The sequence below is a fragment of the Penicillium verhagenii genome (genome assembly GCF_028828195.1).
Source record: "Penicillium verhagenii strain IBT 33310 chromosome Unknown utg000009l_segment0_segment0, whole genome shotgun sequence".
Classification (NCBI taxonomy): domain Eukaryota; kingdom Fungi; phylum Ascomycota; class Eurotiomycetes; order Eurotiales; family Aspergillaceae; genus Penicillium; species Penicillium verhagenii.
The window spans coordinates 1,616,998-1,642,242 of record NW_026643173.1 but is presented as its reverse complement, the minus strand read 5'-3'; the positions used below and the strand labels follow the sequence as shown (position 1 = coordinate 1,642,242).

The 25,245-nt window shown below is 48.0% G+C and overlaps 10 protein-coding genes across 10 annotated transcripts; 8 read left to right on the top strand and 2 right to left on the bottom strand.

The window, feature by feature from the left end:
- Positions 1-1,561: 1,561 nt before the first annotated feature.
- On the bottom strand, positions 1,562-3,955 carry N7466_009669 (ankyrin repeat domain-containing protein; the record flags this gene model as incomplete). The annotated part of the gene is made up of 1 exon (XM_057169058.1): positions 1,562-3,955. One exon carries the CDS (start codon positions 3,953-3,955, stop codon positions 1,562-1,564), a length of 2,394 nt encoding a protein of 797 aa, XP_057017764.1.
- A 149-nt stretch (positions 3,956-4,104) lies between these two features.
- Positions 4,105-5,397, bottom strand: N7466_009668 (ankyrin; the record flags this gene model as incomplete). The annotated part of the gene is made up of 1 exon (XM_057169057.1): positions 4,105-5,397. The coding sequence occupies one exon, from the start codon at positions 5,395-5,397 to the stop codon at positions 4,105-4,107; it is 1,293 nt and encodes a 430-aa protein (XP_057017763.1).
- Positions 5,398-5,958: 561 nt separating this feature from the next.
- Positions 5,959-7,689, top strand: N7466_009667 (uncharacterized protein; the record flags this gene model as incomplete). The annotated part of the gene is made up of 1 exon (XM_057169056.1): positions 5,959-7,689. The coding sequence occupies one exon, from the start codon at positions 5,959-5,961 to the stop codon at positions 7,687-7,689; it is 1,731 nt and encodes a 576-aa protein (XP_057017762.1).
- A 743-nt stretch (positions 7,690-8,432) lies between these two features.
- On the top strand, positions 8,433-8,975 carry N7466_009666 (uncharacterized protein; the record flags this gene model as incomplete). Its single annotated transcript, XM_057169055.1, has 1 exon — positions 8,433-8,975. One exon carries the CDS (start codon positions 8,433-8,435, stop codon positions 8,973-8,975), a length of 543 nt encoding a protein of 180 aa, XP_057017761.1.
- A 1,038-nt stretch (positions 8,976-10,013) lies between these two features.
- N7466_009665 (MCT family MFS transporter) lies at positions 10,014-11,627 on the top strand (the record flags this gene model as incomplete). The annotated part of the gene is made up of 2 exons (XM_057169054.1): positions 10,014-11,377; positions 11,462-11,627. The coding sequence occupies 2 exons, from the start codon at positions 10,014-10,016 to the stop codon at positions 11,625-11,627; spliced, it is 1,530 nt and encodes a 509-aa protein (XP_057017760.1).
- Positions 11,628-12,810: 1,183 nt separating this feature from the next.
- Positions 12,811-13,533, top strand: N7466_009664 (uncharacterized protein; the record flags this gene model as incomplete). The annotated part of the gene is made up of 1 exon (XM_057169053.1): positions 12,811-13,533. The coding sequence occupies one exon, from the start codon at positions 12,811-12,813 to the stop codon at positions 13,531-13,533; it is 723 nt and encodes a 240-aa protein (XP_057017759.1).
- Positions 13,534-15,939: 2,406 nt separating this feature from the next.
- tcsC (putative two-component osmosensing histidine kinase (Bos1)) lies at positions 15,940-20,022 on the top strand (the record flags this gene model as incomplete). Its single annotated transcript, XM_057169052.1, has 1 exon — positions 15,940-20,022. One exon carries the CDS (start codon positions 15,940-15,942, stop codon positions 20,020-20,022), a length of 4,083 nt encoding a protein of 1,360 aa, XP_057017758.1.
- A 1,033-nt stretch (positions 20,023-21,055) lies between these two features.
- N7466_009662 (voltage-gated hydrogen channel 1) lies at positions 21,056-21,833 on the top strand (the record flags this gene model as incomplete). Its single annotated transcript, XM_057169051.1, has 2 exons — positions 21,056-21,408; positions 21,560-21,833. 2 exons carry the CDS (start codon positions 21,056-21,058, stop codon positions 21,831-21,833), a joined length of 627 nt encoding a protein of 208 aa, XP_057017757.1.
- Positions 21,834-22,833: 1,000 nt separating this feature from the next.
- Positions 22,834-23,443, top strand: N7466_009661 (uncharacterized protein; the record flags this gene model as incomplete). The annotated part of the gene is made up of 2 exons (XM_057169050.1): positions 22,834-22,866; positions 22,928-23,443. The coding sequence occupies 2 exons, from the start codon at positions 22,834-22,836 to the stop codon at positions 23,441-23,443; spliced, it is 549 nt and encodes a 182-aa protein (XP_057017756.1).
- A 1,206-nt stretch (positions 23,444-24,649) lies between these two features.
- On the top strand, positions 24,650-24,977 carry N7466_009660 (uncharacterized protein; the record flags this gene model as incomplete). The annotated part of the gene is made up of 2 exons (XM_057169049.1): positions 24,650-24,693; positions 24,797-24,977. 2 exons carry the CDS (start codon positions 24,650-24,652, stop codon positions 24,975-24,977), a joined length of 225 nt encoding a protein of 74 aa, XP_057017755.1.
- Between the last annotated feature and the right edge of the window lie 268 nt (positions 24,978-25,245).

Sequence of the window (25,245 nt, the reverse complement as noted above, 5' to 3'; positions counted from 1 at the left end):
TTCTTCTCCTTGGGTGAGTGAAGAGGTGCCCGGATTGCCATGAAGAGGGATGAATAAAGCGGCGAGCCGCCACGTAATCCATCGTGGGCGCTGGGTGACAACCGACATAGAATAACTCATGTATGTTTTTTGATTCCTCGAGAAATCCTCTCTTGCTGCCTCACCTTCAAGCTCCTACTTACTCTGAATTCTGGTAGATAGCGGCCCAAAGGGGACTTTCCTGAAGTGGTCTTTTTTCAACTAATTCTTTGCTGAGATAACTTGAGTTTATTTCTACTATTCACCAGAAAGCTAGCCTCAATTGTTCGTGATTCGAAGCTGATTCCTCTTCCACGCCATCTCCACACCTTCGGTCCATAGGCTTTCACCACGAAAGCGCATGCGTGCATTTCCAACTCGCTTCCCTCGTGTGATCAATATTTTGCCCAAGCATAGCGTTGTCCTCGGTAGAAGACCCGGCTCTACTTCCACGAGATCAAATATATTCTTGCCTTTCTCTTTGAAGCATTCAATGCTGTAATCTATGTAAGGGCCGGCTACTCTCACCCAGCTTCTCACCCTGTCTATTTGGCACTCACCTCTGCATCACTCCGGAGGCGCGACGCTAAAGCGGCTCTTGCCAATTTTACCACTATAATTGAAGCATATAACCTACTTTAACTGCGTCTCCAGCACATACGACCATAGGGTGGGGAGAACAGGGCTTCCCGTCCGCTCAGCCGTACTTAAGCCACACGCCGGTCAGTTAGTAGTATGGTGGGTGACCACATGCGAATCCTGACTGTTGTATGTTTTTTTTTCTCCCGTCGATCTCCTATTTTTCAAAGCTCTGGCTGGCATGTTGATAGATGTCGCTGGCGAAATCAACTCCATTGAGAATTCAACCCGAGACAAGCAAGTTAACATTGACTTTTCGTACGGCGGCCTATACCCGCCACCCTACTGCCATAACCCAATTTCAACTTTCTGACCGGCAGAAAGTAAATGACGAGTAATTCCAAATTCATATTTGTTTTTGAACTCCATTATACATTGAATCCCTGTACATCCTTCTATTTTGAAACCTTGAACTCTATAATCAATCCATTCTCAAGTCCCTTTTTCAAGTCCCTTTTTCAAGTCCCTTCTCAAGTCTATTCTAAAAGTGACCCGTATTTAGATCAAGTCCCTCAAGATATTCCTGCGTGCGATAGTACAACACGGGCGGGAAATAGGGCGGTGAAATTCGAAATTAAAATTGGGTTATGGCGGTAGGGTGGCGGGTATAGGCCGCCGTACCATTTCATCCTCCATCACGATTCACGAACAATATGATTATGGTCCGGCATCAAAGCACTACAATCGTACTTATTGAACATGAAAGCACCAGAAAAGATGCATATTAATAGACCACGTGTTTGGGCGATTTCATCCGTATCTTGCCTTGAAAGTTCAAATCGTCGGCAAACATTGAAACTTGGTCGTAAATTTCATCAAAAGACACCGAGAGCGATATACGGTTCTTAACGCGTGAAGCCCGAAACATGTATCTAGAATCATTGATGTGTTAGACTACCCAATTTCAGCTTCCTGCAGATGTCCCCAAAAGCATGCAAATAATTTCTGCATATATCCCCAGCTCCTCCTCACTCCCATCGCCCAAGCTATCCAACATATTCCCTGCCAATTCCACGGCCATAAGACCTAACCCATCACAGATAGAAGGGTTTGCTTTCTTTTCAAGCAGCATTCTAACACCAGCGATATTTCCCGCTTCCACGGCCAAATGAAGCGCAGTTCTCCCATGGACAGCACAGCGGAGGTTTATTTTCTCTTCGTCTCCCCATATCTCCAGAAGTTCTTGGATAATATCTTGATTGACAATCATGTCGTACTCGTCACGTTCAAGGAAAGCGCCTTGGGGATCATGGGCAGTTGATGTTCGATGCATGACGCCCTTGTGAGCCCAGGCTGCGCGGTGGAGAGCGCTTAGTTGTCTGTCTTGTTCGACGATGAAATTAATTTTTATTTCTCCTAGCGAAAATTTCCCAAGGAGGTATCGAAGACGTGGTATTGAGTGTTGTGCTGAAGCAGCAATGATATGGCCTAAAACGGTTGTCGGGTTCTCTAGAGAGAGCAAGCCCGCGTTGGAGCATACCGCGTTAGGATCTGCGCCAAACGCGAGGAATGTTGAGGCGAGATTGAACGCATTATGCTGCACGGCGACAAGAAAAGGCGTCTCTACCGTGGACCCGGTGTCGCTGCTCTCGAGTTCCGGGCCATTCTCAGTGACATTCGAATGATATCCATCAATGTACAACCCGGATTCAAGCACTAGGTAGGACACCAGCTCGGAGTGATTCGTGTTGTGGCCGGCCGTGGCGAGGATATGCAATCCGCCCCAGTTCATTTCATCTACATTGAAGGGATTCCGGGCCACTGCCTTCGGATCAGCGCCGTTTATAATCAGGAGCTCTACGATGGGTTTCCGGTTCCAGCGAATTGCTTCTAGTACTGGAGTGCGGCGGTGTTCCCCAGCTGGCCGATTGATATCGCTTGGGACGTATGCCCCAGGTCGGGATGGACCTTCGTCTGGCTGAGTGCCGAATGATTCAACGAGCTGCGCGACCTCTTTGGATAGTAGACATTCAACGACCTTGTCGTGGCATTCGCTGACTGCGTAAAACAAGAGAGTCGTATCAAATTCTCCGATGCCGGATCCAAAGACCGTTTGCTTGGACCTTTTTAGACAGAGTTTCAGTGTCTCGGACAGCCTCTCCTCGTATTTGGCACCATTTCGGAGAATCATGGAGAAGGTGTCTGCAGCGTGGGCAGCAGATTTGAGGATTGAATCCATGTTGTGCGTTATTTTTGCGTGATCAAGGGCATCCATCAATAGTCCAAGGCATTCAAAGTGGTGAAAATAAGCAGCATATTCCAACGGGGGTGGTGACGAACTGGGCTCGCTGGATTTATCAAACCATACAGAGACACCGCCTGGAGCTTTGTCCAAGAGAAATTTGACGACTGATGACCGGTCATGATGGATGGCCCATGTGAGAGGCGAACCGGGAAGTTGAAAGTCGACATCTATTCCAGCATGGAAATCCGAGTATGCGACTCTTTCGCGGGTGAACGCTCTCAGTCTCGCCCCTTGCTTCATGAGGGCATCTCCGACTGTGATGATGTCGTCGTCTCCGAATGAGAGCAGCCAATGGACGCAGGTTTCGCCGTTCGTAGCAGCGATCGATGCATCTGCGCCGAGCTCAACTAATCTCAAAACAGTCGCAACCTGTCCCGATCGGCAGGCACATAGTAGCGGGGTCTCCCCATGATCATTTCGTTGGTCAATATGCATGGATGGAAATGCGTCCAGCAGGATCTCAATAGCCTGGATCCGACCTGCATACGCTGCGATGTGTAATATTTTATCACCACGCTTATTAACTTTATACTCAGAAACTTGATTGAGGCTTCCTAGATTGCGAACAAGTATGTCTGGCGCGTCGAACGTCAAAATCCATTGGTTATGATGGAACCCACCCAGCATATTTGTACTGTGGAAAAAGTTTGCTCCAACGCCAGCCATCACATCACGAAGTATCGGCTGACTCCATGCATACTGTGCAGGTGCTACTTCCTTCAGATCCATCAGAGCTGGCCTTGAGCCTCTGAGAACCATCACAGATAGATTGTCGTATACAGATGATGTTAAAGTGAAGCCCGGTTCAAGAGCTTTGTGAATGCGGTAGGCGTACGTACGCGAGGAGACATGGTCGTATTCTTTGTTTGATGCAAGATCTATTAGTCTCATAGCTGCTTCATAGTCAACTTTGGTACCGTAGCCGTTGATATAGTATGATGCCAAGACGAAGCAGTCTGGGCAATTAATCAAATTGTTTGATATCAAATTTTCGACTTTGTTGTAGAAGGAGCTGAAGACGAATGATTGGACTGCTGGTTCCAGCTGGCGCATCTGTTCCCAAGAAAGAATATGATGCTATTGGTTTGTTTTTTCTTCAAGTTAGACACTGTTCATTTTGAAATGCAAACAATAACTTACATCATAGCTCAAGTGGAGAAGGGTATCGACTGTTTTGGGGGTCGGTCTGCCATCGAAATTTATTAGCAAGAGACCCAGTTTATCTTGAGTCCAACATACTCATCAGTCTGGCTATCGTTTTCAAGTGCTGCAATGGCCTGGAGTAAGTCCCTTTTGGAGGGATCGACACTCAGGCATTTTTCCAGGACAGACGGGAGCCGTGTGTAAAAGGGATCTCGCTCAGCCAAGCTGAGCGAGGACAAATCGACTGATAGTTCTGGTTGCGGATCTTTGGACTTTTTAGACAAATATCGCATGAACCACTTGTCCAGCGATGTGTTTTTGAGAGGATGATCGTCTTCCTTCATTTTTTCCAGCTCCTGCAAATATAGATCTCCTTGTAAGCTCGGGCTTATCGGAGCCCAGAAGCGGAATGGATCATGACCATCACTCGCGAGACGCCATAGAAGCAGACCGTATGAGTATATATCTGTGGCGGGCAGGAAATGTTTTGCCACTGGGTATCTGGCCTCGGGGGCTTTCCAGGGCCTCGTGCCCCCAACGTATACCTTAGCGTCTGCTGCTTCTTTGACCAGCGAAAACCCAAAGTCCGATAGCTTTGCAATATATTTTCTCTCTGGGTGATTGAAAATCAAGATATTTTCCGACTTGACGTCCCCGTGTATAATCCCGCATTGATGAAGCATTTGAAGACCATGACCGATGTCTAGCCCAAGCTGATGTCTAGTGGAGGGCATCAGGTCATGTCTGTGTTGTAAATCTGCTAGACTCCCGTGATCCGCAAATTCCACCACTAGGACTGGCAATCGATGCGACGAGTCAAAATAGTTAGAGCCCCAGGCGAGACCCAACAAATCGATGATGTTGGGATGCTGTCGGAGAGGCTCGTGCATCAAAGCATACAATTCCATTAATGCGGCTTTCATGGCATGTCTTGTCGGAGGTGTTGGTGTTCCAGTTTCAGTAAAGGCAACGCGAGCAACCTTATAAACGACATGCTTTGGAGGGCTTTTTTGAGACCTAGGAACGGTCATGGTCCAGCCGCCCATGTCGAACGTTTGGGATATTTGAGGGGCCGCTGGAATAGCTCTTTTGAATACTGTGAAGGAAGCGCCATGGCCGACAATGATTGACTGATCCACTGCTAGCGGCTCAAGATACAAAGAAGGAACTGCAGATGAACCACGAAAATTAGTTGGATTGTGAATACTAACAAAGTCGAACACGTGGGGAACGAAAACTGGGTCGGATTTTGAATTCGAAATGGTTTCTTCGGCGGAACTGGGCTTGCTTTCTTCATGTGAGAAAGGGAAAGCAGATGTGACTGCTCGTCCTGAGATGGAAGGGGAAGCCATTCTTCACGTGTGCAAGAAAAAGGTGATGTGCAGCGTTGTCAGATTTGGAGCTGAGCTGAAGATATTCCTTGGAATACGAGGCACGTGAGAAATAGTGGGATGTCTATTGAACACCTCACTAACCATATTTGGTACTTTGTTTTATTCGTAATTCATTTTGAAATTTTCATAATTACCAATTTCTATCTTATGAATCTAAGCAAAATTTGCGAATAACAAGAAGCGAACTTTGAAAGCCTAGAAGTCAAGCATATTCCGTGTGGAATTTCAGATTCCTACAGTAAGTCGCCTACAAAAGTGTTGGACGCTTTTATATGACATCTGGGTATTTTGAAACCACTAAGACTTAAAATACCAAGCTAGGCCTAATTAGAATAATACCATTGCAGTGACACCCTGCGGGGTTCAATTAAAAGTCACGAAAAATGAGGCTGGGCACTGGAGAATCTCTCTAACCCCGCACAACGTGGCATCCTTCCAATATCAATATTCCGTTCAACTTTTTTGGGGTATTTCAATTCAGAATCAGATGTTAAACCCTCCCACAGTTGCTTCGTCGCAATGGACCCCATATCAGCTGCGGGGATAGCCCTCGCAGTGCCGTCGTTAGCCTTCCAGGTGTTTGCCGGCTGTGTGCAGGGCTTTTTGACCCTATCAACAGCACAGAATTTTGGCAAAGATGCCAATTTTCTTCTAACCATGCTCAATGTGGAGGAATATCGGTTTTTACAGTGGGCAGATACTGTCGGCTTGACTGGAACCGATGGAAACATATTACATCGAATCAACCAAGCTCTCGCAGAAGAGTTGATGGTTCAGTTGAAAGACAGACTCGACACATCCAAGTTGAAACAGCGATACTCGCTCGACCTCCAGCCTACTCATGGCAGATCAATTAAAGGGATAGATGCAAGTCCTGGAGACAATGCCAAGGTTCCGGGTGCTTTAGCCGATGCAGTGTCTCATCAACGCCGGGCGGAGATTCTTGCGCGGGCAAATTTGATTCATAGCCAAGCCTCATTTCCAAAGAGAATGTGGTGGGCGACGGTTGATAAGCCCAAGTTTCAAGATCTTGTCCTCGATGTCAGACAGATTGTGGATACTCTCTGGAAGCTGCTCGAGCCGATCCGTCTTAGAGAGCTCTCTCAGCAGGTTGGAAAAACACTGACAGCGATTGTTGACATGAGTCACGACCTCGAGGCTTTGAAAGGCCTTCAAGCTAGTTTCAGCAGAACGACAATCAGATTCCCAGGGGATGAGATTCTCGCGACGGCAGTTGGGTTGAAAGTGGCACGGGAGCAACTTCCGGGGGAAAGCAGCATCAGCAGTGAGATAGGCTCAATTGAATCTCTCCAGCCTCTCAGTCGAAAATTGCTCCAATATACCCCGCGCAAGCGCGGGGCAACAGGCACTTTCATAGCAACATACGATGGGAAACCCGTGCTCTGCGAATCAAAAGTCGTCAATGGACGGCTGAAATCAAAACTGAGATTGCGATCTGAGAATCTTGCAAAACTTTTATCCTTACCCAAGAGCCCATCGTTCATGACACTCAAATGTCTTGGTTTCCTGGAAGATATGGATGAGATTATTTTCTTGTATAGTTATCCACCTACATCAGACCTTACCTTTCCACCGCGATCTCTTCAAGAGTTACTCCGCGACTCGAAGATGAAGCCCCCTAGTCTCACAGCCAGATTGAAACTGGCTTTAGATATCTGCAGTACACTCTTGACTGTCCACACGTCAGGCTGGTTGCATAAAAATATTCGCTCGGAGAATATTCTCTTCTTCACACCGAATGAGGCATCCGGCACCTCTACGTTTGGCACTCGACCATACTTGACTGGGTTCACATTTGCACGTGCCGACTCCCCGGTTGAGATCAGTGACCAGGCGTCTGAAGATCCTCTCGCAGATATCTATCGACATCCACAGGCTCTCGGGGAACCATCCGCTTCATATGCCATGTACATGGATCACTACTCGCTTGGAGCTGTGCTTACCGAAATTGCGGAGTGGCGACCACTCAAGCATATCATCAAAAGCTATATTGATGTCACGAATTGTGATGTTGATATCCCGCTTTCTGCATTGGCGGGAACTCCGAGTTGGCTAACGCAACAGTTGGCCGACCGCGGGAAGATTGAGTTTCGTATGGGAGACATTTATGGGGCTGGCGTTTCGCGGTTACTGAGATTGGGGTCCATGGAGATTGATAGTCGTTCGTCTACAGTCGATCTACTTTCTTTTCAGCGGTTTGTACAGGAACTAGGTCTCTGCTGCATTTGATCCTTCAAAAGAAGTAAGTAAACCGGAGAAAAGGTACTATAGAAATAAAAATACTGGGTATATGAGACCGCATAAAAGAATATCAGGCCCCTATATCCACTTGGAAGTGGTCAGACTTGTATTCCTCACGGGCCACGGCTGTGTGCATTTTATCTAGCGAATCAAATTCTCGCATGTGCGAGTCACCTGGAAAGACTTCGAATGCTATTCGAGACGCGTGTTTTTTTCTTTGGCTAAGAGAAGAAATACTAGAATGTTATTAGAGCCTCCTTGAGATTTTGGCGACATTAGTAAGATAATTTGTCACATATTCTTCTGAAAATTGGATCAAGATGGTCGTTTTTGCTGAGTTTGTTCGGGGAACCTCAATTGTCAAAAAACATTTGAACCTTTCACCCCCTATATAGTACTATGCTTCTTCAATTACACGTCCCTCTGGACTCATCCCCTTCACCGATTATCCGCTCCATAATTTGTGATAAATATCTCACATCCTCACGAGTCACGACTAGTAGCCTCTTATCGCACGCTGCACACTGCACACATACTAGCCGGATAAACGCGGTCCCGATTCCGAGCAGCGGCTCTGCTAAGCCGCTCAGGCCTTTCTCGCCAGGCTCCAGTCGGGCTCTAATATTAAATTTCAGTTTGCCAGCTCTTTTTTGAATCCTCTTCTTATAAAGGAACGCCTGGACGAGCTCAATTCTGTTTTCAAGTACGAGGTCCTGAATCCTTAAGAAACCATGGACAGCTATTTATCTATTCCGATCATCAATGAATTCATTACACGAGTATCCGTCGACGACCAGTCTAACTACGAGAATAATGTGAAAGCGATGTTGTCTGGCGTTCTCTCCCATGAGTTCCCTCTCTCAATGGGCTATGTTTTAGTCCCTGGACAGAACCGCAATGCCAGCTACCCAGGCTTTACAGGGTATCACAAACCTTGGAAGATCCAGCGTCACGTTCCAGGGGATCGTGAATTTGTTGACCACTTGTTAGTCGAGGTAATGGGCCCCGATGAACTTCTGGCAGACACCACCGATCAGCTTCTCACGGCTCTTGAGAGTGCCAATACACAGCATGGCCGATGCTGGGCAATTATCGCCATCGGCCCCACAATTGAATTTTATGAATACCATGGCTCCCTCCCCGTTAACCATCAACTCATACCTTGGTACCCACCAGGTCGATCTACGAACAACTTCAACATAAGCATCGAGTCAGTCGTGCTTCAATCGATCTTCGATCATATGCGACGAAATAATGAGCCCGCAGCACGGTAACTCCCGTGCTATGCCCTTGCTTCCATCTTTTGTGGCCGTGAGAATCTAGTATGAATGTCTCATTTCCAATGTTTCTTGCCGCTCATCTTATTATCTTGTTCCTACTAGTATGTTTTGGGCTTCTTTTCCCACTCCTGTGTTCAAGCTTGGAAGGTTTCCATTTTTGTTGACTCCCAAGCCCCAAAGCTGGCATTATTGGCTTATCACCTGTCTCTGTGACTTACTTTTATTTTATTTTCTGGATATTAAATTCAAAAAATCCACTCTAACATTTGAAGCAATTGCGATCGCAAAGTTACCTTGGAAGAGATCATGTATTACGGAGAGCAACCTTACAAGGTTTTGGATCTCTGCCGCATGTCCTGCAGCCTGCTCCCTTCTGAATGAAATATACTCGGTCATCGAACATCGTCTTCAACCCACTATCAATTTCAAAATATTGAAGGTTGGAAAAATTGCCCATTGAGAGGTTTACAGTAAAGCGAGGTCACAAATCGATCTATGCGTACGTAACGTGCGGTAATTGACCAAAAATACAACGAAATACAAAACAAATTACTATGGGGGCAGTCAACGTATGCGTAACGCGCGGTAATTTAGAAGAAACGCAAAACGCAAAACGCAAAACGGGAAATGGGAAACGGGAAACGGGAAACGGAAAACAGCGGCCACATGCTTATGCCAGTAATGCCCGCGTGCGGGCGACCCACCTGAACACGCCCGCTGACCAATGACCGCTCGCATTGGAAATTTTTCTAACCTTCAACAAGTGGTCTAGAAGACCCTCTCGAACCCCTCAGAACCAATGAGACCGCGCATGCACTTTCAAGTCTTCTTGCCTTTCATGACTCCAACTTTTTTGATTGTTAATTGCACCCCTCCCGCAAACAAAAGAAGCCCCAGTTTCGTCTTGTCTCATATTCAAGACTCAAGATCACGGGCCAAGAACAAAAAAAAAAGCCACTTCACCAAAAATTTGCCCACTTGCGCTAAGTGAGAAAGACCGGAAGATTTTACCGGCAAATTTTCGCACGTAGAATGTCCACCGAGGCCGGGCCTGCCAGCACATCAGCTGTCGACCATGAACCCGGCCTCATTTCGCAATCACCGGATTCTGTCATCGCATCCAACGAAGAGGTTCCCACTTTCTTGGCAGATCAGGAGAAATCCATGACCCATGTAGTGGACTCTGAGAAGCAGGTCCATTTGGACTCAGCTGGTCAGCTGGCGGAGCATGAACCCGCTCAAGATGATACGTTCCATCGAAGTCGAACGGCATCCACAGTGGTCTCCTCGCACCAATCTGTCCATAGAGACCCCATGAGCCGGGTAACGACAGATGCAGAGGGAAATGTTTATCCCGAGGGTGGGAAAGAGGCATGGCTGGTGGTGTTTGGAAGTTTCCTTGGCTTGTTTGGTTCACTTGGACTGGTCAACACCATTGGTACTTTCCAAGCATATATCGAGGAGCACCAGTTGAAAGACTATAGCTCCGGTGACATTGGCTGGATTTTCGGCATGTTCGCCTTCTTGACTTTCTTCTGCGGTGTTCAAATTGGCCCGATCTTCGATGCTCGTGGCCCGCGGTTCCTCGTCCTCGCCGGTTCCATCTGCGAGATGGCTTTCGTCATTCTCCTTGGATTCTGTACCAAGTACTGGCATTTTATGCTGGTCATCGGCGTGCTGGGTGGCGTGGGAGCGTCGCTCATTTTCACCCCGGCCATCTCTGCCGTCGGACATTTCTTCTACGAGAAGCGTGGTGTCGCGACGGGCCTTGCTGCCACCGGTGGCTCGGTTGGAGGTATAGTTTTTCCACTCATTCTTGAAGCCCTGTTTCCCAAGATCGGATGGGCCTGGGCAACCCGTGTAGTTGCCCTGATCTGTCTCATTGTGCTGTCTGCAGCAAACCTCCTTATCAAGTCTCGACTTCCACAGAAGCCATTCTCCAAGGAGAATATTCTACCCGACTTTCGCATTTTCAGTGATCCTCGATTTGCATTGACTACAGCGAGCGTCTTCTTTATAGAATGGGGTCTTTTCATTCCCATCAGCTATATCTCATCCTATGCACTTGACCAAGGCTTCTCCGACAAATTCTCCTACCAGATCCTGGCCATTCTGAACGTCGGCTCATTCTTTGGACGATGGTTGCCCGGTTTCTTTGCTGACTTCTTGGGACGTTTCAACACCCTCATTGTTACCGTGGCTCTTTGCTTACTCTGCAATGCATGCCTTTGGCTACCCGCGGGAAACAGCCTGGCTTTACTCGTGATCTATGCACTACTTTTTGGATTCGCCAGTGGTAGCAACATCAGCTTGACACCTGTTTGCGTCGGTCAGCTTTGCAAGACTGAGAACTACGGCCGGTATTACGCTACCGCTTACACAATTGTGAGCTTTGGGTGAGTCCTTTTCTCCGTGCATCAATGCTGCTGAGTCCCATTGTGACGTAATGTACACTTCGAACTGACATCTTTTGCCACTAGTACCTTGACCGGTATGCCCATCGCTGGTGAGATTCTGGCCCGTTGCAATGGGCAGTATTGGGGTGTTATTGTGTTTACTACTGCCTGTTACGCAGCCGGATTGATCTGCTGCACAGCTGTCAAGGTTATTCACGTCGGATGGCGTAAGCCATTGGCAATCTACTAGAACCCTGAGTTCAGAACTTTGACCCCGATTCTCTCACGACCCCCATCAGCATGATTGATGACCACAAACAAAAGCATCCGAAAGTTTCTCTTATTTTGATGACATTGGCAGGTTGGGCGTCAAGCATATAATCTTAATTGATTGATGTCTTTGCTCTGCTACATATACATAGCGCCTACATGACAAGACGTTTGCATTGATTACTATACACGGTACATAATGATCGATTGGTCCTGTTAATAAAGATCTCTGTTCTTACATTCTCCTGAGCTCATTAATTCTACTTCAAGAAAATTACCTTAATCCATGACAAATTATTAGTCCAGTTTGATTTAGCCACGATTCTGACGATCGAACTATCTTACTCAACGCACGATGACGGCTAGAAATTTCATCTCAATGTACCAAAAGAAAGGGCCTGCCAATGATTAAGTAGTCTCCGGGGCTCATCACAGCATCTGAACCAGGTGAAAGGAGACTCTCACAGAGATTGGATCTGATCAGAGTGCAAAATTCCGCGCGTATCTTTTCCGACATAACCTCAGGCACGATAACATCCCAGTTATGTAACTAAATGGTCACGATGATGATAGGGAAGATCCACCACCCAAACAAATCAACCTTGGGAGTATTTCCAATAGGGTGTCCACCACCCAACGGAACCACAGATGTATGAGGCTGGTCAAACCCAAACCTAAATAAGACACCTTCAATGCAATCGAGGCGCCGAGTCCCGAAATGGATTCTCAATGACATCGAGCGTTCATCACTCTTTCGGTGAACCTTCAGCGCGACTACATCTTTCTTCTCTTTCCCTCCTTCCGTTTTCTTTCTCAACGCGTCGTTTCACTGCTTGGTAGACACGATTGCTCTCAAGTAACCGAATCTCCTCTTGAATCCCCAACCCCAAATACACCCGTGATTCGACCTGCGTCCCTTCAGCAATCGGCGTTTGCTTTCATTCGCCTCCCCGCTCCCTCTTGGGCTCCTTGCCATCAAGTATCTATCGTGGACCTACGTGCTTTTTGTGTCAACATCGCCCAATCACAAGCGCCACTCAGCGAGATCTCCAAGCCACGACTAAGAGAGGCCCGGCGTTCCCAGTTCTTGCGTCCGGCTCCGGGTCCGCACCCGAATACACCCCAACTCCCAAGTCAATCAACCATACCTAATCCTCCGGATAATGTATGCGAAATACTGCTTAAGCCTGCTGGCCGCATCGTGGCTAGTTCTGGGAAGTTTGCCCGTTGGCGCAGACCAGATCTTTGCCGTCCGTGACACTTGCTGCGGCTCATCCTCCGACGACACTCCTCCTGCTCCTGCGCCCGTCAACTCTCCATCTAGCGCTCCTGCACCCTCGAGCCCGGGCATCTGCCCCCTTGCCAGCGCGCTATGTGCTGCGTGCCCTGTCTCCACTACAACGTTGACCATCATCAGCTGTCCCAGCGCAAGTGCGGGCCCAAGTCCAGAGAGATCCAGCAGTGCCCCTGCTAGCCCTGCGAGCAGCAGTCGGAGTGCTGCGCCGTCGTTCTCAAATAGAACTACTACTGCTTCTGCGCCAAGCTCGGTGCCTCTGATTCGAAGCTCGACTCCCTTGGTGCACAGTACCAGCGCGGCTGTCGCAGGCAGTGGCCCGCCGGCACTGCCGACTTCGTCGGCTGCTGCTGGTGCCGGTGCATCTGGAGCTGGATCTGGGGCTGGCAGTGCGGTTACTCCACGGGCTGTGCTTCTGCCTGCTGTGGTGCGGCGGCAGTTGATGGGGGTCGGGGTGATGAATGTGACTGCGCCGTTTGCTAACACCAGTACTCTGACGAATACGACTATTCATAATGCCACGAGCTTTTTGACGAGTTCAACTGCAACTGAGGCGACTGGGTTCCGATTCCATATTAGGAATAGGTTGTAATGAAGTGGAGGGGGGTTTTTTGCTGTTGGGTATTGAAATCTATGGGGGTTAATTGATTATTGGGGTAATCTGATTCATATGGATGGGATATTTATTTTGGTTGGGTTTGTTGTATGTAATGTATGTAATGGTATAAAGTTGCTGGAACACATGTGCATTTTTGAGTGGAGGATGCATGATATCTATAGAGAGAAAAGAACTGATTAGATAAAATGTCAGTCTTCTTAGTAGGTATTAGAAAGCATTTCGCAGACTGGTATAGAAGTATGTCATAACCCGTGGACCTTCCAAAGTTGGAAGTGCTGACAAGAGGCCTGAAATCTCAGGCGCAATATCAGCGGGCAATTTTGAATTGGGCATGTGGTGAAATAGGTCATGATCCTTGAAGATTTCAACATCTGAAACTAAGACTCTTGTCGCGGTTTACCCCACCAAGTTGATAACACAAATGCTGATCTTATGGCCCGATGGCCTGGATGATAGCGTTGTCCGTTATGCAGCTTATCTTGACGAGACCGTTTATGGGTCCCCGACCACATGCGGTTTCCCAGCTGTTCAGTACCCGTGCAGACATTCTCTGGATGACTCTCAGATGCGATGTGGCTTATCAATACGTTGGTCGCGGTCGGTGCCCAGTGCTTAGGCCGTCTGTAGTATATACAGAGCTACCTATTAACTTGTTGCAGGGAGATATTTGGCTTTGCCACATTCCTGCAACTATGGCGACCCCTCAGTTGGAACAGGCGAAGTGATGGAGCCCTGGAATGGTCCCCGCCCTCTTCTCCGTCTTGTTCAAATTCGAGAGACAAATGATTCTTGCGGTGAACAGACATGTCGGATCTCCGGGCTCGCTAGTCACACGGCCACATCTTAGTGATCAGGCACCGCTGAACGTTAAACCCCAAGGGCAATTTCCACCGGGACTACGACCAATGAGAGGTGGTTTAATTTGTAATGTTGGTATTTCCTCTGTTTTTCTCTGTTTTCCTCTTCATTTTTTTTTCTTTTTGCCAGAGAAAAAAAAAAGAGCGACAAGACTGGTTGACGCAGAAACATGCCCGAGACAACCAATCCCAAAGAGAAGAAGACTGGAAAGAGAAAAGCATCCACTTTTCTGAGTGGGCGAGACTTAAGGTTCGGACTGGATCCATCCACTCGGCAAGATCAATCACCCACGGTTTTTTTTTCCCTTTTTTTACGCACTTGCTTCTAATGCTCCGAAGTTTGGAACTTACTTATCAAGTGGGGAATGAAAGAGCTTCCCAAGGAAAGACGACTATTGAGAACTTAAACGAACAGCGAAAAGCCGCCAAACTGGAGAAAAAGCATAGGATCGACCAGCCCTGAGGGCGATCATCACGCCTTTGAGCCCGAGTTCATTCGATAACCCGCTTTTAATCATATTCAACGGGGCGGACTAAAGGAGATGAAACGAGGCTTCTCTTTTCTGAGGCTTTCTCTCTGATCTTATACCCTATAAATCGTGGGATCTTGTCCGTGCGTGGGAAGTCTCGTTTAATTTGTGATATGGGATTTTAACGAACTATCGAACTAGTGAGCTAGTGAACCATTTATGTGTGCGTTGTGTACACACTCGGAACGAGGGAATTAAAACCAATTAAAAATTTTTAAAAGAGGGAATAAATGTTTACACTACTAGTATGATTGCTATCATGATTTCTACTGAGTAAATGATTGCTATAGCCCCTTTTGAAATGTTTTTGCCCTTTTCCCAAGCTACTCCCCTCTCACGTCGCTTTAACTTGATGCATTCTTTCCCCAGCATTTCTCGCCTCTTTCTCCCATTCGTCTTAACGATTTAATTTCTTTAACAAAAATAATTCTCCCTTATACTCTTAATCCCCAATCTTATATATTTTTCAAAATATATCTCCTTTGCAGAAAGAAGAACGAAAGAGAGAAAGAAGAAAAGGAAAAAAGAAAAAGCGCTTACATAACCCCCCTTACCCGTTCTCCCCCTCCCGACCTTTCAACCTTTCGACTCCAAGGTTCCCTTTCATCCCCCCGAACGACTCGGGCTCTTCCTATAATCTCTATCGGCTTCCGAATCTTTGTTGCAATCGCCCCATGTCGCCTTAACCGATCTCGTTGGAACTTGTGTGTCAGGAACTCGTCCCCGTAAGTCGCCCATCGTCCGCCCGCGTTATCGAAAGCAATTCCCCGAGAACTCCCTTTTTTTCCCCCAATGGGGCTGTACAACATGGTCAACCCCTCCCCCCATGCATCAGACTTTCTTGCAAAGATTTTCCACCCCTGTTTTCTTTCCGATGTAGAATAACCTTCTATATGTTCCCCCTTCCCAAATACCTTATTCACTGGATAAAACGCGCTTGTCGTAATCTCACTGCGTTTTGGTTCAACCCGCTGATCCGGATCCAGGGCACAATGGCTGGCGCGGACGAGACCCTCGCGGCCGCGACGGCCGTGTTGCAGTCTTTGGCGAGAGATGAGCCTACCGCCGGCTCTTCCTCGCCCCCTTTCAATTTTGAATTCCCCCCCACCAACGGCGCGAAAGGGTCAAAACTGCCCGGAGAACCCACCGCTGCAAAGGCCGCCTTCGAAACAGAGTTGGAGGCCTTGGTGCGTCGCGTGCATCACCTGGAATTCCAAGCTGTCAGTCATCACAAGTTCCCCGACGACCCCCAGCAGGCCACACCGTCTGCTCTCGGATCCATCGAGAAGGACCCTGACTTTTTGTGGACCTTTGGGCTCGATCGCTTGTCGTCCGGTCAAGGTTCTGACTCTTCTTATTGCCTCACACAGCAGCAAAAACTGAATCAACCCGATCGGAGACAACGGACCCCCTCGGGCCCCGAGGAACAACCCCCCGGAGACCTTGACGACGACGAAACCGACGATGAGGATGAGAACGGGTCCGCGACCCGCGTAGTCCGGGAGGAGGATATCAGCATTCTGCGCAACCACGTCCAGAAGCAGGCCGAGGAAATCAGTTTCCAGAAGGACATTATCGCCCAAGTCCGAGATGAGTTGCAAAAGCAGGAAGAGCACACCCGACGTGCACTCATCAAGGTTGAGAACGAGGACGTCGTCCTTTTGGAACGAGAATTACGCAAACACCAACAGGCCAACGAGGCTTTCCAAAAGGCCTTGAGAGAAATCGGCGGCATCATCACCCAGGTCGCCAACGGTGACCTCTCGATGAAGGTGCAGATTCACCCCTTGGAAATGGACCCCGAAATCGCCACATTCAAACGTACAATCAACACGATGATGGATCAACTACAGGTATTTGGTAGCGAAGTGTCTCGTGTCGCCCGTGAGGTCGGCACGGAGGGAATACTAGGTGGACAAGCTCAAATCACTGGAGTTCATGGAATTTGGAAGGAACTCACTGAAAACGTGAACATTATGGCCAAAAACTTAACGGATCAGGTGCGAGAAATCGCTACTGTCACAACTGCTGTCGCTCACGGTGATCTTTCCCAAAAGATTGAGAGCCGTGCTCAGGGTGAAATTCTTGAACTGCAACAAACGATCAACACCATGGTAGACCAACTTCGAACATTTGCAACAGAGGTGACGCGAGTGGCGCGTGATGTCGGTACAGAAGGTGTTCTAGGAGGTCAAGCTCAAATTGAAGGTGTACAGGGAATGTGGAACGAACTCACAGTCAACGTTAACGCCATGGCCAACAATCTCACCACGCAGGTGCGTGATATCGCAACAGTCACCAAGGCTGTCGCCAAGGGTGATCTAACGCAGAAAGTGCAAGCCAACTGCCGTGGAGAAATAGCTGAACTTAAGGATATTATCAATTCCATGGTGGACCAGCTTCGACAATTCGCCCAGGAAGTCACAAAGATCGCCAAGGAAGTCGGTACTGATGGTGTACTGGGAGGTCAGGCTACTGTGAATGACGTCGAAGGCACATGGAAGGATCTCACAGAGAATGTGAACCGAATGGCCAACAACCTGACCACCCAAGTGCGTGAGATTGCTGATGTCACTACAGCAGTCGCCAAGGGTGATTTGACGAAGAAGGTCACGGCCAACGTACAAGGTGAAATACTCGATCTCAAGAGTACAATCAACGGCATGGTGGATCGTCTTAACACGTTTGCCTTCGAGGTCAGCAAGGTCGCACGCGAAGTCGGTACCGATGGAACTCTCGGTGGTCAAGCCAAGGTGGATAATGTGGAAGGAAAATGGAAGGATCTCACCGATAACGTCAACACCATGGCGCAAAATTTGACATCACAAGTGAGAAGTATCTCGGACGTTACGCAAGCTATCGCCAAGGGTGACCTTAGCAAGAAGATTGAAGTCCACGCACAAGGAGAGATTCTCACCTTGAAGGTGACCATCAATCACATGGTGGGTCGACTAGCCAAGTTCGCCACAGAGCTCAAGAAGGTCGCCCGTGATGTCGGTGTTGATGGAAAGATGGGTGGACAAGCCAACGTGGAGGGAATTGCCGGAACATGGAAGGAAATCACAGAGGATGTGAACACCATGGCCGAGAATCTTACGTCCCAAGTGCGTGCCTTTGGCGAAATTACGGATGCTGCAACCGACGGTGACTTTACCAAACTTATCACTGTCAACGCCTCTGGAGAAATGGACGAGCTTAAGAGAAAGATCAACAAAATGGTGTCCAATCTCCGCGACAGTATTCAGCGAAATACTGCAGCCAGGGAGGCTGCTGAACTTGCCAATCGCACCAAATCCGAGTTCCTGGCCAACATGTCCCACGAGATCCGTACTCCCATGAACGGTATCATTGGAATGACTCAGTTGACCCTGGATACCGATGACCTGAAACCTTACACTCGTGAAATGTTGAATGTGGTGCACAATTTGGCCAACAGTTTGCTTACCATCATCGATGATATACTTGATATCTCGAAGATCGAAGCGAACCGGATGGTCATTGAAAGCATTCCTTTCACAGTCCGTGGCACTGTATTCAACGCCCTGAAGACCTTGGCTGTCAAGGCGAACGAGAAGTTCCTCAGTTTGACTTACCAAGTTGACAACACTGTGCCGGATTATGTGATCGGTGACCCATTCCGTCTACGCCAGATTATTTTGAACTTGGTTGGTAACGCCATCAAGTTCACAGAGCATGGAGAGGTCAAGCTCACCATTCGGAAATCCGACCGCGAGCAATGCACGACCAATGAGTATGCCTTTGAGTTTTCCGTCTCCGACACTGGTATCGGTATCGAGGAGGACAAACTTGATTTGATCTTTGACACTTTCCAACAAGCTGATGGTTCAACAACACGTCGCTTCGGTGGTACTGGTCTTGGCCTGTCTATCTCCAAACGTCTTGTCAACCTGATGGGAGGTGATGTGTGGGTCACTTCTGAATATGGACATGGCAGTACCTTCCACTTCACTTGTGTCGTCAAGCTCGCTGATCAATCCATCAATGTCATTGCGTCACAGCTTCTACCCTACCGGAACCACCGCGTTCTGTTCATTGATAAGGGTCAGAACGGCACACAGGCTTCTAATGTCATGAAGATGCTCAAGCAAATCGAGCTAGAGCCATTAGTTGTGCGCAACGAAGAGCATGTTCCACCTCCGGAGATTCAAGATCCGTCTGGGAAAGAATCTGGTCACGCGTATGACGTTATCATTGTGGACTCTGTCGATACGGCTCGCATACTGCGGACGTTCGATGAATTCAAATACATTCCGATCGTCTTGGTTTGTCCTTTGGTCTGCGTCAGCTTGAAGTCTGCTCTAGATCTTGGTATCAGTTCATATATGACTACGCCTTGCCAGCCCATTGATCTTGGCAATGGTATGCTCCCGGCTCTGGAAGGTCGATCAACACCCATCACCACAGACAACTCTCGCTCCTTCGACATTCTCCTCGCCGAGGACAATGACGTGAACCAGCAACTGGCTGTGAAGATACTCCAGAAGCACAATCACAATGTCTTCGTCGTCGGCAATGGTTTGGAGGCCGTTGAGGCTGTCAAGAAACGTCGCTACGATGTCATTCTCATGGACGTGCAGATGCCGGTCATGGGTGGTTTCGAGGCCACGGGCAAGATTCGCGAATATGAACGTGAGAGTGGACTCCAGCGAACACCGATCATTGCACTGACGGCCCACGCCATGTTGGGTGATCGTGAGAAGTGTATCCAGGCGCAGATGGACGAGTATTTGTCCAAGCCACTCAAGCAAAACCAGATGATGCAGACCATCCTCAAGTGTGCTACGCTCGGTGGCTCACTACTGGAGAAGAGCAAAGAGTCTCGGATCTCCAGCAGCGGGGAAATGCATCCTATCCACTCCTCTGTTCCGGACAATCAGAATCAGCAGCAACAACAGCAACGATCACAAAAGATGCAACCATTGCCAACACCTCCACGACCTGGTAATGAAAACCGGGCAATCACTACCTCCGGCCCCATCGCACGGGGGAGTGCTGTCAGCCCAGGTCCTGTCGAGGACAATGATGTAGAGATGATCGATGATCGGGTACGTTGAGTATGTTGTGAGCGGTTTAAATGATATCAGATCAGGCTGGCTAACGTTTATATCTTTCTTTTTCTACAGTCCCTGCTGCGATCTAACAGTACCTGATCTATTTGCATATCACGAACATTTATATTCTATGCAGATTTCTTCAGATGGTTTTCGATGTGGCTTTTGATACCCTGTCTATATGAGTCTTGGAGTGTTTCTATATATTTTTTTTCTCCATTTGGGAAAAGAAACCTCAACCTTCCGTTTTGTGTCTCCGTTCTACTCGCTCATACCCACCACCCACCTGCTCTTCAACGTCATCACCCCACGACCCACACCACCCAATACCACTAACCTCTCATATATCACATCATTTACCGCATTCGTTTGTCTTATGTTTCATCTGGTGTCTGGCGCATTGTTGTTTTCAAGTGGGCTCAGGTCTATTCGGCACAGTCAAGTGGACTGACTGGGGGAGGAGTTTGTAAGAGAGGGGGTGCTTCATTTCCCACCCCCGTTGGATTTTTTATTGTCGTCATATTTGCCATTTATTCTCTCGCTTGACGACTGGGCCTCAGTGCCTTTATTTCTTGTCTTTTCTATCTTTGTATTGTATTTAGTTGCTTCTTCCTTTTTGGTTGAGTCATCTGCATGAGACAGCGCCCCAGGTGCCATTTGTTTTTTTCCCCTGACATTTTCTACCAATTTACTTTCCAAGAGATCTCCTTTGGTAGTCTACTAGTTTCTTCGGTTGGCGGTCATCTTGATTGTTTCCCAAGACAGAAATGCAATCTTCTACTAAAGAGCACCATATATTATCAAAGACCAACCCGTGGCGCATCATGTGACCCTTTCACCGTATTTATTGCATGCACGGGAAGTTTGGGCGATGTGAATGAGCTCGGGCACTTGGGCGTCGGGAAGGAAAATAAATCCTTCCCCTCAAGCCGCGTAATCTTCGTATCGCGCCAAAAGCGCGAACATCCCCCACACCTAGAGACTAACATCACCATCCACCCTAAATTTAACGTTGCCTCAGATCTCAAATCTCAACATGGACTCGACCCTGCAACCCCTCCTGGGAGACCGTGGCACGGGTATCATTCGTCGGCGACCCTTTTCCCAACCTGAGGACGAACCCCTCATTGCTAGATGCAGAAGATCCGCGCGCGACTTCCTGACTTCTAAATGGGGCCACTACCTCGTCCTTCTGCTCATCGCCATCGACGTCTGTTGTGGTTTTTCGGAATTCCTGATCCAGCTGCACGTCTGCGAGTCGAAGGAGAAAAACCACCGCGTTGACGGGGGCTGGGAAGTCACCGAGGAGGCTCTGGGTATAACCGGCCTCGTCATATCGTGTCTCTTCGTGCTGGAGTTGACGGTAGCTGTTCTAAGCTTCGGGTTCGGGTGAGTCCACTATTCCATGCTGACAGCTTAATGTTCCTTTCCGTTTCGTCTTGCGACCTGTTTGAGATCAATCATCTCGATCTTCTTCCCATCGCATCTGCATGCTTTAGTGTGGTCGAGGGCGTACTCTGACCATATACGTATCCAATAGCTACTTCTCCAACTGGTTCCATATTTTCGATTCCCTGGTGATTGTTGTTGCCTTTGTTATTGAAGTCGCGCTGCAGGGACTGGTCGAGGAGCTGGGCTCGCTTGTTGTTGTTTTGCGTCTTTGGCGCGTGTTTATGATTATCGAGGAGTTGAGGTCTGCGAGTGAGGATACGATGGAGGAGTATACGGATGAGATTGAGAGACTTCGGTTGGAGAATGCTAGTCTTAAGCAGAGGCTAGGCTTGGATGTGGGAGGGGATGAAAGTGCGCCATGAGAAACCACTTTGTTGGAATAATTAGCACTCGAGTCGCTTGTCCAGGGCCAAGCTGAGCCTTGGATCTAGCTAGCCCACAAGTATAAGAACCTTCCCATTCAGATGTCAGAAATCTAAATGTCTAGGTTCCGAAACTTTAACCTCCAGCCTAATAATCGCAGGTCAAACAGTATTGAATTTCGAAAAATGCTGATATAGGGTAAAAGATCCCCACTAATTCCTCGATCAAGGTGTTTAGGGTCGACGAACCACTGATCAAGTCTTCCAAAACCCCACTGGCCAACAAACCCCGGACGGGCCGGCCCCAACCTGGCCCAACCAAAATCTCTGATTGTTTGAAGGATTGAGATGTGCGAGGTCAAAATAGACATCAGATTGGGCCTAAAATAACCCTAAACACGGTACAACCCGTACCACGTAAACTATTCAGAAAAAATAAAAAGGAATAAGAAACACAAATAAATTGGAAATTGGCTTTCAGATGATATTTTAGCTTTCAGCTGGATGTAGCCCAATTGTGCGACTAGTCTTGTTTGTGTTCAAACTATCGTGTTGATTGGCTCTAACCACAAGCCCTTGAAAAGTTGGCGCATCGGTTCCAGACATTTGATGGTGTGAGACGGCATGTGCCGATGTCAGGTAGAAAGCTAACTTATTTAAGGACTCACTGGCGCCGAACTTACTACTAGCTCGAAGTTCCCACGCCGTTCTTCAGCCATTCAGCCACTTGGGCACCTAACCTCTCCCTCTCATTGTCAGCTAGAACCCACCACACACACGCAGAGAGAGAGAGACAGAGAGAGACTAGGTTATGTGGCTGGCTGATTGAGCCGAATCGTGCGACGAAAACTCTGCAAAGAATTCCGTTGGCTCCGATGGCTTGAAGGAATCTCTCAAACAAAAGTATTTAAAGAGCTTGATATCCTTGCCTTTGTTTTGTTTTTTTTTTATCCACACGCCCATCAGAATCGCAGCCATCCTCTCAAATCCAAGTACCACAATGCCACGACAACACAAAGTCGATCCAGGTGATGTACATGAATCGTTCCTAGCTCACTCAAGACCCACTCATTGATAATGCCATGCCCACTTAGGACTCCTACATCTGCGATACCGATGGCTATGCGCTACAGGCGGGCTGCTACTACCACATCCAATTACCCGACGGCCGCACCCTGGCCATGATGCCACCTAATGATTCGGATTACAGCTATCTGGGCAATGTGGCCTTCGGAGTCTCCCGCGCCGCATGCTTCTATTTCACCGAAGACAGCGTAAGCCCTTGGCAAGACCGATCTGTGAAATTCCTCATCAAAAAGGAACCCACGGACTCCAATGAACATTCTTTATACTTGGCCGATGACGTCGTTTGGGATGTGCCTCACTTGGCCAGCCCTCTCTATGCCAATCGCACGTCCGGTCGCACTGTACTTTGGTTTCCGGATTATGCGGGAACTTTGAAGGTGGGCGATAAGCCTTTCTTGGTTGACCAGTTCGGTGACGAGTACTATGCTTTGATGCCGAACGGAACGAAGCGTCCTCAGGAGGATTGGTGGAAAGCGCGTCCGGATGATATTGAGTTGCAGTTTGTGTATAAACAAGATGTTTAATGTGACCCAGTGCAATTTGGAATAACATAAGTTTCCTGGTATATCCCTAACGTAGAGAGTAACATTTGAAAACATCAACCTTGAACAGGATCAAGAAAACAGAACCCTGGCTCAGACTCCTCCGTGTAGAAACTCCAACTCCAGACAACCAAATAAACTCCTGTGACCAATGACCATCTATCGCGAGGTGTGATGATTCCGTATATGTTGCATGAGGTTGTCCGATCGCTTGCAGACCTTGTTGCAGTCATCATAGGGACAGTTATGTGACAAAGGGGCAAAGTGGAAGTTCCGAAGGTGACGAATGAGCGAAGATTCTTGTCGGAATGCACCTGAGTAAGTGCAACCTTCCCACTTGCAAACTATGGGTTCGGCAGTAAAAGACCTCGGAGATCCACTGGGGGACAGGCGGAGCAGAAATAAGCAATTTTGGTCCAAATTGGTCCAATAGAGTTAAGTCCTTAGTACATACACTTTGGATTGGTCGCCTTGTGGAATCTGTCGAGTTTGATTGGTCAAACCGACAGAAAAGCGAAATTGTGGATTGGTGTCTTGCCTTGGCATATTGGATGGATGGACTGGATACGACGCGGAGAAGGGATCGAGGTTCAAAAAGGGAGCCTCATGTGCTGATGAGGAATAGTGTGTGCGTTGGTTGATGCGCTGGAAGGGTGGTTGGGCTGACGTGGCAGAGCCAGATCCATTTACCACACGAGGCGGGATCCGGCTAGGGTCACTAATCTCCGATTGGAATCCAGCAGGCATCACCTCTTGTATTGATTGTCTCGGTCCAAGTTGTGTTGATCTCCTGCCCCACTGGAAGCCAGTGGGGGGCAACTGCGTCTGCTGAAAGGGAAAGGTGGAACTACTTGTACGATATTCAGGGTAGACATTCTGGTCGTCACTAAAATTGGAAAAGGCTCTGGACATCTGCATGTTGAAGAAAATACAAAAAAGCTTGGTTCAGAAAAAAAAAGCCAAAAAAAAAAGAAAAGAAAAGAAACAAAAAGAAACTGAATGGATGATATCTTAGTCGGGATATCGGGGTCCTTTATACCTAACAGGCTCTTAAAAAAGAGTCGTTGCTTCTATGTACTTTTCAATGAGATCCTCAACTGCAAACATGCGTCATCGGCGTTCGCCGTTCATTTAATTCTGTTCTTTTCCAGTAGATTATTATCGATAATGTCAAGAAAAACATCTAAAATGGCTGCGCCTCCAAGCGAGAACGGGGGGTTTCACTTTAGGTTGTAAGTTCTTAACGTGTTCAAAGCTTGCTGACCCACTTTATGGCACTTTTGTTGTTACTATAGGCTACTTGCCGCTGTCCCGTGCTCTTCACTTGCATTTTAGCCGTATCTCCAACCCAAAGCCCCCAAAGACCTTGCAAAGATTCTCGGAAGACCGAATATCTCAAGCAGCGGACGAGCGTCTTCCGCCACCTCCGCCACCGTCAATACGCCAGCTAGACCCCCCTCAAAGTGGAGCCATTCGATTGAACTGCCGATTTGGTGAAGTGCGAATCGGAATTTAGCAAATAGAATTAATCATGTTACTTCCTGCATGATTCTTTGGCCATCATGGCACATGATTCAAAGGGCAATCCCGTTGAATTATCTTTTGGGCCGACAGGATGACATGTGTTGAAGATCTAGTCAACCGTCTTCAACCGGTGCCGAAATCACGGATCTTGTTTTTTTTTGTTCTTCAAAGATTACGGCCTAGGGAACCATCTACAACCAATCCCTTAAAACTATTCGGTTGCCTTGGTGGGATCACTCAGCCGTCCTTTGCCTTTCCCC